The following is a 12,561-nucleotide window of genomic DNA, read 5'->3' on the forward strand; positions in this document are numbered from 1 at the left end:
GATATTGTCGGAATGCTGCGAAAAGCGGCGTAAAACCATACTCACTCTTTTTATATATTCTTAATTTATATGTATTTTTCAACCGTTCTCTTGTTCAAGCTGGTGAAGAGGTTGACATGAAATACGGGTGGCCGAAGACAACCTTAGATCAATGTTTGGGAATGCTTGTGCCACTGTATTTCTTTAGGTCCGTTCAAAGATTTTTCGTCTTTTGTATTAATTTAATTTAATTCATTGTTTCTAAAACTACCAATGACGACATATCAAATAACCAGTGTTTCACTCCCTTCCGCCCTTGAACTAATTAGGCTAAATTAAAAAGTCAAATGTATCTCGGGCATCGGCGCGTCACTTTTATTTGTGCGCGTAACAAATTTATATTGCCATCTAAAAAGGACACTTTGGACTGGCCGCATCGCGATCATCAATTTGTCCACTGCAATAATGAGTGTCTGTAAAAACGAGCGTGACTGAATCATTAACACGTGCTAAACTTTCCAATCTGTATATATTTCTGACTAAAAACAAACAAAAGCGTGTTCCACCCTCACTTTTTGTCTATCAAAAATTAAAAATAAAGTCCTGCCACCCTCGTCACTTTTGAAAACAAATGTGCCCGAGAAACAGTTCATTTTTATGCAGCCTAATCTGATAATGATTCATAGAGCCAGATCACTCCTCTGTATGTATGAATGTCGACCGAACAGGCTTGTAACTTACTGAAACGTTTATAATTTGCACAAGATATAAAACCTCATCAATACTACTGTTTCATAACAATATATGTGTATTACGTAAATATTCCATAACATATCAGTTATCAAAATAAGTCGTGTGAGAAGGACCAGGATTTTTCGTGATAAGATTTGTTCTATTTGTGAACGTCTCCCGATAAAGTGTATCGCTGAAAAATAGTTTCTTGCCATCCGCAAACAATGCCAGTGTCAACCAAGAAGCAATTCATATAGAGGCTATTCAGTTCGCGACTGAACACTATATTTTACGGTGCTTCTTAAATCAACGTAAATTTTACGTAGCACAAAGATGGTGTTGATTATTTTGAGGATGGGTCGAACTTGATTTGTTGTTTTAGGAGTGCAATGACATGCACGATCGGCATTTCTGTAATATATACTATAATATATTCCAATTTAAAGGTGAAAGTCAGTATTGGAGTATGTGAGAAGGCTGATAAGAATGGTGTAACTACAGCAGTACAAGAAAGGGTGGCTGTACAAATTCAGAGGCAAAACAGTATGCACTCACATAAGTGCACTTACATAAGTGCACACACATACACACACAGTCACACAAACAAACAACATAGACACACACTTAGACACATACACACAAGCACGCGCTCGCACACACACAGACACACAAACACATACATACAGACACACAGACACAGACAGACAGACAGACACACACGCACGCACACTTTCTTCGGAACCAAAGATGTATAATAAACATGATGAAAACAAGGTAGTTATATTCCGTTTTATTTTTCATAGCATAAAAAGAGAAACGATATTCAGCTGATAAGCGTAGATATAACTATATACATGTTTAACATCATACAGTTTAATAAGTATAAACATTAAACATTAAACATAAAACAAACACGACGCTGAATTGTTACTGATTATTTTTGTCTGAAATGAAACTCTAAGCTCTTTCTGAAAAATAACCATAATAATTTGACAAAGCAAGTTTTTAACATTTCAAACACGAAACCATCATTGAACCTACCATGTACCTTTAGTAGTATAACTGCCTACAGGTGTTTTTCTGTCCTAACACAAGCTGCTCCGTTTTGAAAAGTGAAAATAATAATTGATTGTTATGTGGCCTATAAAATCGTGGTTTAATGTGACTGGATATCGATGAACGTTTGTAAACTATGATTTAGTAAAGGTTACAGTCAAACTAAAATAAGAAAACAATTTAAAATGTAGTAAATCCTGCTCTACAAACACAACAGATAGATTTTAGCTGTAATTATCAGAATCCGGAGAGGTATTTTGTTCAATACAATACACTCTAAAATCATAAATGATTTATTCCAAAATCATATTTATGTGGCCGTTTTTAGTTTATTGTAAATTAGAAGTCTGAATTGTTGGGAAAAGGTCTGAATCTTTGACATTCGGGTTCTTCCTGATTATGAATAATTAGAGCTTACATTTGTAAATGCAGAAGATGAAAAGTTATTTGGGGTAAATTTACACATCACATTTTCATCAACATATTCTTTAAAAAAGAATAGAAAAGGTTTTGATGAACGTAAAACTGTCAGTGGATAAAGATTCTTTAAGACTATGTTGATTAAATTGATGGCTATATCCCATCCTTTCCATAGCATCACATCTAAGTGTTGAATGTTGTTCAACTCTCCTGAAACAAATCTTAACAGTAGTCTATGAAACGTTCGTAAAATCAGCATGCTCGCGTTTATCTCAGATGTTTTGAAACGCACACGAAAGTGTGGAACAGCTGTAACACTTCTCAACACTAAGGACAGTTGAATCATTCCTTCGTAGAGCAATTATGTGGCCAGCATTTTGTCTCTGTGCATCGTGCATTTACTTACAGTGGAATGTAACTGACTACTGACCCTTACTGGACGACATAATGTTATAAATATACATGTACATGAGTTGAAACGTCTTGGACGGAATCCCTTGGTAATATTTTCACAAATTTAGGCTGCATTCTATCTCATGTGCACAAATAAACAGATCAACAAAGAGAGGTACACAATCGCTGCTTATCCGGATCCCAGTTACATACCTAGTTATGCCAAGTAACTTTATCCAATCCTTTCTGTATATTCACTGACCTTGTTTTGTCTTAGTTATCTTAAACCACGATTTCAAGTTACAATGAATCACAAACAGAAACAGGTGCCAACTGGTTGGGAGCTTAAGTCTTCTGTACGTTCTTCCCGAACAGTTTTGATGTTGTTTGCTAATTAATAGTTTCAATAAATACAATTATATAGACTGGCTTACTGACCGCTGATCTAGACATGCTTCTTTAAAGGATATAATTACCATCTATTGACTTCGCTTTCACTACCGCAATGGAGCAAGGTTAACTTTAGGCTGTGCATCTAAGATCGTTCCTCACCTTCCATCTCATAGACAGTCAGCTTTCACATTCTATATTCCTTTAGAAGTTCATGGTACCCTTCATGGTACTTAAATAGACATGACCAAATAAGGTCTTAACGTTACCAAGACATGTCGGCCCACTCAGAATATTCTTTACATGAGAATTATGTTCTCATCTTTTCTTTGAAAAATCGTAGATTCCGCTTTTTGAAAAAACTCAGATGCGATGAATGTAAGACATACGCGGACATTACAGTGGAATGACTTCAATGAGCTTGCAGTTGTGCAGAGCGGACATACACCAAGTATAACGATACAACACCGATGTTGTCAGATAACATAACAACAATATGTGGATCCAAAAGCGGGTTGGAATTGTGTGCCTCATCTTTGGAAACAAGAACTAAATAATATAGACAAGAGCACAATCCGTCTCGCACCGGCCTCGAACAAGGATTCCATCGGGCTTAAAAGGCATAATAATGGTGAAAATTATATTCTGATCATCAGTGGAATTCCTGTAGAGGGCACGCTGGACATTATCAGAGCCATCGGATTTGCTGAGTGTATGAAAGGAACTCATTTCAACAGAAACAACGACTACCAAAGGCAAATTGCATTCTGGATTATTCATCGCCTGTATTCCCAGATCTGTAGCCCCTTTGACCCTCTGACATATTCGGATACTGAGCGAGTGATGTTTCACGTCTCAACAGTATTATGCTATCTATGGCGACTCTTACATGGATGGAGGGGAAAGTGTGAATATTTATCAATACAATCCCTGCCTGTTTCTGTTTCGGAACCTTCTGTCGATGTATCTGATGAAATCAAGGACATCCCATCCGACCAGGAACGCAAATGGAGCCAACAGTACAAGAGATACTCCCAATCCAGTCATCATTTCACTCTCGGAGAGGTTCGATGTAGATGTCCTCTTGCCGATCTGCCTGTACAGTTCCTGTTTGGGCAGCTGGAGATCTTTGTGGAAGTCACCTGTAGTCTCTGCAGTGACGGCTGCCGCCTGGTCACACTGACGGTAACAGGCATTGGGTGTTTTGAAACCTGTAAGAGAACAGGGTAGATTGTTGGTAGGGATAAGTGATGACAAAACTTTATGGATGACCAGGTTCTTTATGTAGACAATGGCGACGTTTCGGTATAGGCTGCTATACCCTACTCAATGCCACTCAAACAAAACGGTATAGGAATATACCAGAAAGTCGCATTGTCAAAATAAAGTAGTGGACCCTCCATAAAGTTCTGTCATCTCTGTGCCTCCATTTTCTAGAATGCCAGTCAAATAACTCGGATGTAAGTCATTAAGCGATGTAATCACATTTCTGATTTGTGATTACTTTATCACAGTTGCATTTGCTGTAATCTCTTTGGGTTGGTTTGTGTTCCATTGTGCTACCTGCAGTCGTTGATTTATCCGTTTTCAACCCAGCTGTTGGTGCCGAGGTCGTTGTTGAGGCAGGGTTGGTAGTGTCCGTGGGTATTGTCGTGGTCGCCCCTGTCGTAGATATCATGGTCATAGATGTTGAAGGGGTGGTAGAACCCTTAGGCCTTGTGTAGAAGGACGTGGTTACTGTTGTGTCGCTTTTCGTTGAGGTAACAGGGATGGTGGTGGTGGTGGTGGTGGTTCCGGTGCTTTCTGGTGTTGTGAAGGAAGATGTTGAGTTTGTTGCCGTCAACCCATCTATAGTTGTCCAGGCCAGAGACGTGAACGACTTGGTATTACCGGCAAGTGTCGTGGACATGAACGTTGGTTTTGTCGTTGTCACCCTTATTTCAGACGTACTTGTAGCAGTCGTGCCCGTAGTTGTCATAGAGGAAAGTGTTGTTTCAGTCATTGAGGTAACAGGCATGGTAGTAACGGTAGGTGTCGTATCCCCGTTTGTTGTCACCCCTGCAAGGATGGAGCAAAGATTGCAAATGAAACAGCAGTGACGTCCCCGATATTTCCAGATTATGGCAATGCTAACACACATTCCAGTCAGGGCCGGATAATCCAGTGATCAACACCATTAACATCGATCAACTCAGTCAGCAAGCCTGACCACCCAGTGCCGCAAGTAGCTGTTATGGGCTGAGACCAGTTCTCTGCATGGGTTAGTATTTGGAAAGGTGACACCGATTTGTGTACAAAACGGGGGCGTTTTGGGAACGTTTTGGGAACGTTTTTGATGATTGGTACTCGCACAGCCACGTGAAATACTTGCACGGTACCGTAGTAGTTAAAGCGTTCGTTTGTCGCGCCGAAGACCCGGGTTCGATTCCCCCCCATAGATATTATGTGCAAAGTCCATGTCACCCGCCGTGATATTGCTGCAATATTGCTAGAAGCACATACTTACTACTTGACATACTTGACACTCACATGTTATATATATTTGATGGAAGGCACCTTAACCTTAAACAAGCACCTTACTATTGACAGTACATTTAAGAAAACTGCCCCCTGTTAATCAATTTTTGTCAGTTTTTATGGACATGTTCATCTGTATTCAGTGTGTGACGAATGCATCATCCCAACCTGTGGTGGGCACGTCTGTAGTCGTATGTGTTTCTTTCGCCGTTGTTGTCACAGACGACGACATGGCTTCAGCACGAGCGACACCTTTAAAGTAAATAAAATGTGATTGCAGTGTTACTAACAAATTACAGTCATATATTTCATGATGGCAAGGTGCAACACACTGATCAGTTGACCATACCTCCATATTTTCAGGCTAAGGGTATATTTCTTTCATAAGTTTTAATTGTAATATCATAAGAAACCTACAGCTTTTATGATCGTTGCATATTTGTATCGATGTCCAGATGTATTTGATCAGATGAATTCTGTACACTTGATGAGTGATTTGAATTTGTACATGCATTATTTATTTAATTGTATTTAAATATATTTCCTGTGTTCTTTCAGGCTGTTTAATGCGTAGAGTGGTAATAAATACGTCAGCCTCACAATCCACTGATGTTTGTATTCCAGTAAACCGGACGCAGATATGGTGCTGTTATACTCTCTTCATGTGTATCACTCCAATACATTCGACAGGCTTACCTGTGCACATAGTTTTGAATAGATCTTCCTCTATATGCTTAAGATCATCAAATTGTCCCATGATATAGTTGAACTCTGTTGGTTCGGAGGCGATGCTCGTAATTTCATCAACGTCAGCGTCTTGTATGCCGAGAACAAATATATGGACACCAGATTCCTTTACAAGCGTTGCCGTAGGTATGGTCAAGGATGAACGGACATTTGAAGGTCCACCAACTATAAGCAGTAGAACGTTCCTAACGTCAGGTCTATCCCCCTTAGTTACCTGAAACACATCGTCTTTGACCAAACAGAGACCGGAGGCAATATTTGTATATCCATTTAAATAACCTATCCCCTGAATCTTCTTTTGAACATCTTTCTTTGACGTGAAGTCACCGAGACAGAATTCAATGGCGGAAGAGGTGGAAAAGGTGACCACTGCTACCCGGACCTGTCCATCGTCAATACTGGCAGCCGTGACCACGTCTACCATGACTGCTTTAAGACGACCGAAATTGGTGGCACCAACGCTATGAGACGAGTCCAGAAGTATAACCAGATCCATCGAGAAATCATCAACGGTGGCTGAAAAAATGGTGACATCCCTAGATAATATCATCATGCTCAGCCTGAGAAAGGACCGGTTGAAATATTTATAGGGTATGACCAAATAGAAATGGTTTGAGGTTGGTTAGTTTGTTGTTTAACGCCACACCCAGCCATATTCCATCTTTAAGGCGGCAGTCTGTAAATAATCAAGTCTGGACCAGACAATCCAGTGATCAACAGTATAGACATCGATCTACGCAAATGGGACGCTATGACGTATGCCAAACAAGTCAGCGTGCCTGACCGCCTAGTTCCGTTACTCGTCTCATTTTACAAACATGGGTTATGAGAACCAGTTCTTATCTTCATAGATCATATGGCATGAGGTACATACCATACAAATTTGCAAAGAGACAATTATATATAGAAACAGAATAATTTTGATATTGTCACGAACACTGCAATGAAGAAACCTCAAGAACCTCCCCTTAAATTTTGTACTTGTACTTGTGAATATGTGTTGACTTGGTCTCGTCGCTGTACGCCTGACATAATGTTGATGCGACGTAAAATATTCACTCACTCACTCTAGCGATGTCTTGTGGGTCCCAGAGCACTTTTTGTTACTTCCTTTAGGCAGATACAGTGTACATTTTCAAGTTTTAATCCAAAAACAAATTTCCATTTCATTTGTCCCCCGCCGTGATATGGCTGGAATATTGCTAAAAGCAGCGTTAAACTAACACTCACCCACTCACTCAAATACACAGCTGCGCCAAAGTTATCGACGTCAATATTCGAGCTGTGTGATACAGAAATCAACCGTAAGTTCGACAAAATGGTGCTTTACTTAGTTCAACATTTGCCATCGCATTGTTACTGAGTGAGTAAATTAATATTGATAGTCACATCGGCAATATTTCATGTATTGTGACGAGAACAATTAAAGATCATGTCATATATCAATAAAATTAGAAATCAAAAGCTGTCGACAGAGAACAGAAAGCAGTGTTCCTGAATAATTGATCTTTTCTCGATACACGTGCATTCCAAACATGTCATGTATAACTTTGATAATACTGCATGCTAGTGAAATTATTAATGAAAGATCAATCATAGTGAGACATTTTGCCATAAGGATTATAAGTATAATGTTTTGAGCACTGCGAAGTAAGTAAGTGAAGTAACTATGTGTAACCTTACATACAACATATTGGATAAGAATTCGACGGTGTTCTTACTGTTCAGAGGTTCAAATCTTGGCGGTTTGTTGTCGTGTTCCTTCGGAAATAAGAACCGTCCTATTGCTGCTGAAACAAACCATAAAAAAGTAAGATTTATATCCTGCTTTAATTCATAAATACTAAGTATATATTAACAACCTTTGCCGTTTTATAGAGACCGATACCTTCTGAAACAAAAGAAAACTTATAACTGCCGCGCTTGGGCAATGAAGCTATTTACAACGACACAATGATGACGTTTTGGAAAGACATAGTACATTGGTATAGCACTTGTCGCAGCTATATGCGTCCAATAATCTCAAAATCAGCCATGCGTTTAGACACAATAGTTACAAACACACACAAAGGCAAGTCAATTATTCACTGGAATAACCACATAGGGAAATATGGTTGACTCAGTGACGAAAATGGAATTCCATCGGCCGTTATATTAGTCCATATATACACATATACACACATCATTACGTACAGACATACTATACGCGCACACATATACGTACATATCTACCTAAAATATATATACATACATACATACACACACGTATCTACACATATACACAAACATATATACACATATATACATACAAACGCACATATTACACGAACGCACACTGAGAGAGACACACACAAACACGCACGCACACACGTACATACATACACGCACGCACGCACGCACGCACGCACGCACGCACGCATACATACATACATAGAAGCTTGCGTACATAGGCAAGGGCAAATGTCATTAGCTCAATTGTGAGCAGGCCGTGACATGAGCGTAGACTCCATGGCATTGGCGTCCGGGAAGGCCGTGATGTGAGTGCACACACCGCAATACCCATGGAGATACGGGTTAGAATAGGTCTTCAGCAAAGCATGCTTGCCACAAAAGGCGACATTACTTGTCAGAGGCCACTAACGGGATCGGGTGGTCAGGCTACCTAACTTGGTTCACACATGACATCGATTTCCCATTGCGTAGATCGATGCGCATGCTTTTGATCATTGGATTGTCTGGTTCAGACTCGATCTTTTTACTGACTGCCGCCATATACCTGGAATACTGCCGAGTGAGGCGTGAAACTGAACTCACTAACTCCCTCTCTCGTAATGGGCGACTAACGGGATCGGGTGGTCAGGTCGGGTGACTTGGTAAACACATGCCATCGTATTCCGGGATATCTAAGGTGCGTAGATCTATCCTCATGATGTCGATCACTGGATTCGCAATCCAGATTCGATTATTTACAGACTGCCGCTATATAGTTGGTATACTGCCGAGTGTTGAGCGCGGCATTGCCCAGCAGAAAAAAACGTGTCCTCAGTGAAATGTACATATGGTCACTTTCACTTGAGCCTAGAGACCATGACACCTGCGTACAGGCTATGACAAGGGCACACAGACTGTGACATGTGCGTATATGCGTGACAGAAGGTTCAGAACGTTAGAGGTATACAGGTACGTAGCTGGTTCCTTTTGGTGAGTTGTCCAATCTGATACTTCCCGAGAGCATACACGATAAGAAACATGTTATAATTAGTGCTCAAGACGTAGCATCTAGGAGCATGAAACGTAGATCCTGCTGAAGAGTGCATTCAAACTTGTATGCATATATTTCTCTGCAGAATGCTAGCAATGCTGTGAAAACTCCATCTCTTAACAAAAGGATACATATCACTGCATCTTTTTCTGTCACGTGCCCATCCCGGCTATGTGAATGCACCAACCATTGGTTGTTTGGAATCATGTCGATTGTTTGGAATCATGTCGAAAGGAATGAATAGAGAAATACATAAACGTAAAATGGATTTTAAGAAAGAAACATGTTTTTCTAAGAATACAGGAATGAAAGTCAAGGGAAAACGCATAAAAAGTTATGGGGAAAAAACACAGGAAAAACGTTAACATACAATACTATACACTGGTGACCAAACTTGCCCAAATCCGCTATTTGTTGCTTAATAAACCGGCGGGAAACTAAACATAGATTTGAAATACACTGTCGGTAAAGGTGTCGTTTCTATCACTTGTGAACATTTGCAAATCTGTTTGCATGTGTAGATAGATACACTAGTACTTCTTAATAGGGGCAACAGTGTAATTAATATTGGATTGCGATTAAGGACATCAAAAAATGTGAAAAATGCAAATATGTATTTAAATCATGGTTTATTTGTCGGTGATGTAAATCTTGTCCATGTTGTTTGTAAATGGGAAAGGTTGAAAGACTGAAATCACTATGCAAACCATATGCTTGCAGTGTGTGGTTTGAACTGTATTTCTAAGACATACTTGATACTAGGAATTATTCGGCATAATTTTATTTCTAGAGGTGTGACGATACAGAAAAGTCACGATACGTTGGAACGATATGATACGATTTGATCTACATCACAATATGTTATCTTTAATTATTTTCTTCAAATAAGTATAAGCATATCAAGCAACAGTGTAGATTTTGACACACACGTCAATTTTTAGTGACAATTAACAATTTTTAGGGTTACGATACGTATCACGTTACGAAAAAAGTATCGATATATTCACCGTGTGATAAAATATCACGATTATCGATAGTACTATTCATCGTTACAGCTCTAGTTATTTCTGTTGGAGTGTTTCCGCCGTAGGTACCAGGTTCAACGTTTGTCGTCTTCCTGGAGATTCACTGATCATCTTGTAAATTATTTTTAATTTAGCAGATGAAACCGAAAGGTACAGCAAAGTTAATTACAGTGAGAGATTATGTTTATTTTGTAAAATGAATGATGAAAATGTTACGAAATTTTATACTCCTTAAGTGTGAACGGTATCGTTCTGATTTCAGGTTAAGGTATATTCAGACTGATTTTGATCCAAATACCGTTTTTATTAACGTTATGAAATGACTGTATCAAAAATGATGTTAGTATTTTTCCGTATTATGTACTTAAGCACATTAGAAGTGTTCCTCTTGATTAGCATGAGCCCTAAAATATCAATACCATATGCAAATGATTGTATGATGACCATGTGGCCGTGTACTGAATAGACTTGTATTTCTATCTGATACAAGCTTTGTATTCAAAGGACCTTTTACAGCACAGACGTGTACAGTACCAGCCAGATCAGGTAACAAAAACTGATGATATATTCAACACATTACCTCCACACCGCGTCATTAGATGAAATAATATTTATTTACCTCGTATGTTTCCTGACAGACATGGGTGGGCGTAAAAGGACAAAGAAAGACCACTTGATTGCGACGCAATTGTCACAGAGCTTTATTCTTGAGACACTGAAAGAACGCTCTCACATTTGATCGCCTGTGAGACACAAACTTGCTTTATTAACGATTGAAAAACTGGATATCATGCCTCAGCACTTGCAGGACAGGTATTTTCAGTGGGTCTTGTGGCATAACGAATTATGTATTGTTGTGTTGTAAAATGACCCAACGACAAAGAAATAATACTGTTCAGTCAATCAGTTATGTAGTCGATATTGCGACACCGGCCTTTGGGACGATGATCATAATATGATTTCCGTCTTTTGTACGTCACAGTATTTTGTGATCACAATATGTTTTCTGTCTTTTCTTTTGTCAACAGAAAATCAAGTAAATATTTAACACAGTTTATGGATCGATTCGATGTAATGACTATTGAATACCAGAGAAAATTAAATACGGTACATGGATATTTTATGGCAAAACAGTTCGCACGAGTGAGCCAATGATATCGTTGAAGGTATTCTTATGTAATGTCGAACAATGCAGTAGGCTAGTGGTTACAGCGTCTGCTTGTTATGCTGAAGACCTGGGTTCGAATCCCCACATGGGTACAATGTGGGAAGCTAATTTTAGAGTCCCCTGCCGTGATGTTGCTGGAATATTGCTAACTGTGTATTGTCACACCATATTCCCTCATCCACTCTCCGAGGCTGGGGTATCCTAGAGGTTAAAGCTTTCGCTCGCCACTCTGAAGACCCGGGTTCGATTCCCCACATGTGCACAATGTGTGAAGTTTGTTTCTGGTGTCCCCCGCCGTGATGTTGCTGTAATATTGACAAAGGTGGCGTAGAACTAAACTCACTCACTCATCCACTCTTGTGCCATGTATAATCAATATGTATGAAATAACACGTAGTTTAATGCTGGTAACATATTATTTCCTTTATGATAATAAAGTGACCACAATTCAGTAAGGGTGTGAAGGTATGGATGATAACAATGTCACGCTATCCCTAAGTTGAAACGTAGAGGCATTATCTCATCACATCATGTATTGTGAAATGCATAACATATGGTCCTGTTTCTGGGTTGAAACTCCCGTCCTCAACATCTAAAACTGAGCTCTTCAATAAACTAAAGTTTGATTGTTTGATTGTTTAACACTGTACTCAGTAATATTCCAGCTAGCTGTAACTAATCCAGTCTGGACCAGACAATCCAGTGATCAACATCATGCACATCACTGTGAACCGACCCTGTTAGTAGCCTCTTTCAACAAACATGATTTGCAGAAAACCAATTCTGATCATGATCTTCACGGGTCACCAAAGACAATCATGTCGATTGTCGACTGCTTAACTGTTCAATTGATTAATCTACTTCTCTAGTTC

General features: G+C 39.3%; 1 protein-coding gene across 1 annotated transcript; it reads right to left on the reverse strand.

Annotated features, from left to right (window-relative positions):
• Positions 1–1,486: 1,486 nt before the first annotated feature.
• LOC137266120 (collagen alpha-1(XII) chain-like) lies at positions 1,487–8,015 on the reverse strand. The gene is made up of 5 exons (XM_067801616.1): positions 7,956–8,015; positions 6,184–6,750; positions 5,656–5,739; positions 4,534–5,028; positions 1,487–4,181 (listed from the first exon to the last, which is right to left on the reverse strand). Exons 2-5 carry the CDS (start codon positions 6,728–6,730, stop codon positions 3,889–3,891), a joined length of 1,419 nt encoding a protein of 472 aa, XP_067657717.1. The 5' UTR covers positions 6,731–6,750; positions 7,956–8,015; the 3' UTR covers positions 1,487–3,888.
• Between the last annotated feature and the right edge of the window lie 4,546 nt (positions 8,016–12,561).

The sequence above is a fragment of the Haliotis asinina genome, chromosome 15 (assembly GCF_037392515.1).
Source record: "Haliotis asinina isolate JCU_RB_2024 chromosome 15, JCU_Hal_asi_v2, whole genome shotgun sequence".
NCBI classification, from domain to species: Eukaryota; Metazoa; Mollusca; class Gastropoda; order Lepetellida; family Haliotidae; genus Haliotis; species Haliotis asinina.

What these genes read in the sequence shown, in the direction of transcription:
- LOC137266120 (XM_067801616.1), bottom strand. Translation starts at nt 6,730, where the DNA reads ATGGATCTGGTTATACTTCTGGACTCGTCTCATAGCGTTGGTGCCACC. An exon ending in ATTCAAAACTATGTGCACAG is followed by an intron (nt 5,740 to 6,183) that starts GTAAGCCTGTCG and finishes TTTACTTTAAAG; the next exon opens with GTGTCGCTCGTGCTGAAGCC. An exon ending in GGATAAATCAACGACTGCAG is followed by an intron (nt 4,182 to 4,533) that starts GTAGCACAATGG and finishes GTTCTCTTACAG; the next exon opens with GTTTCAAAACACCCAATGCC.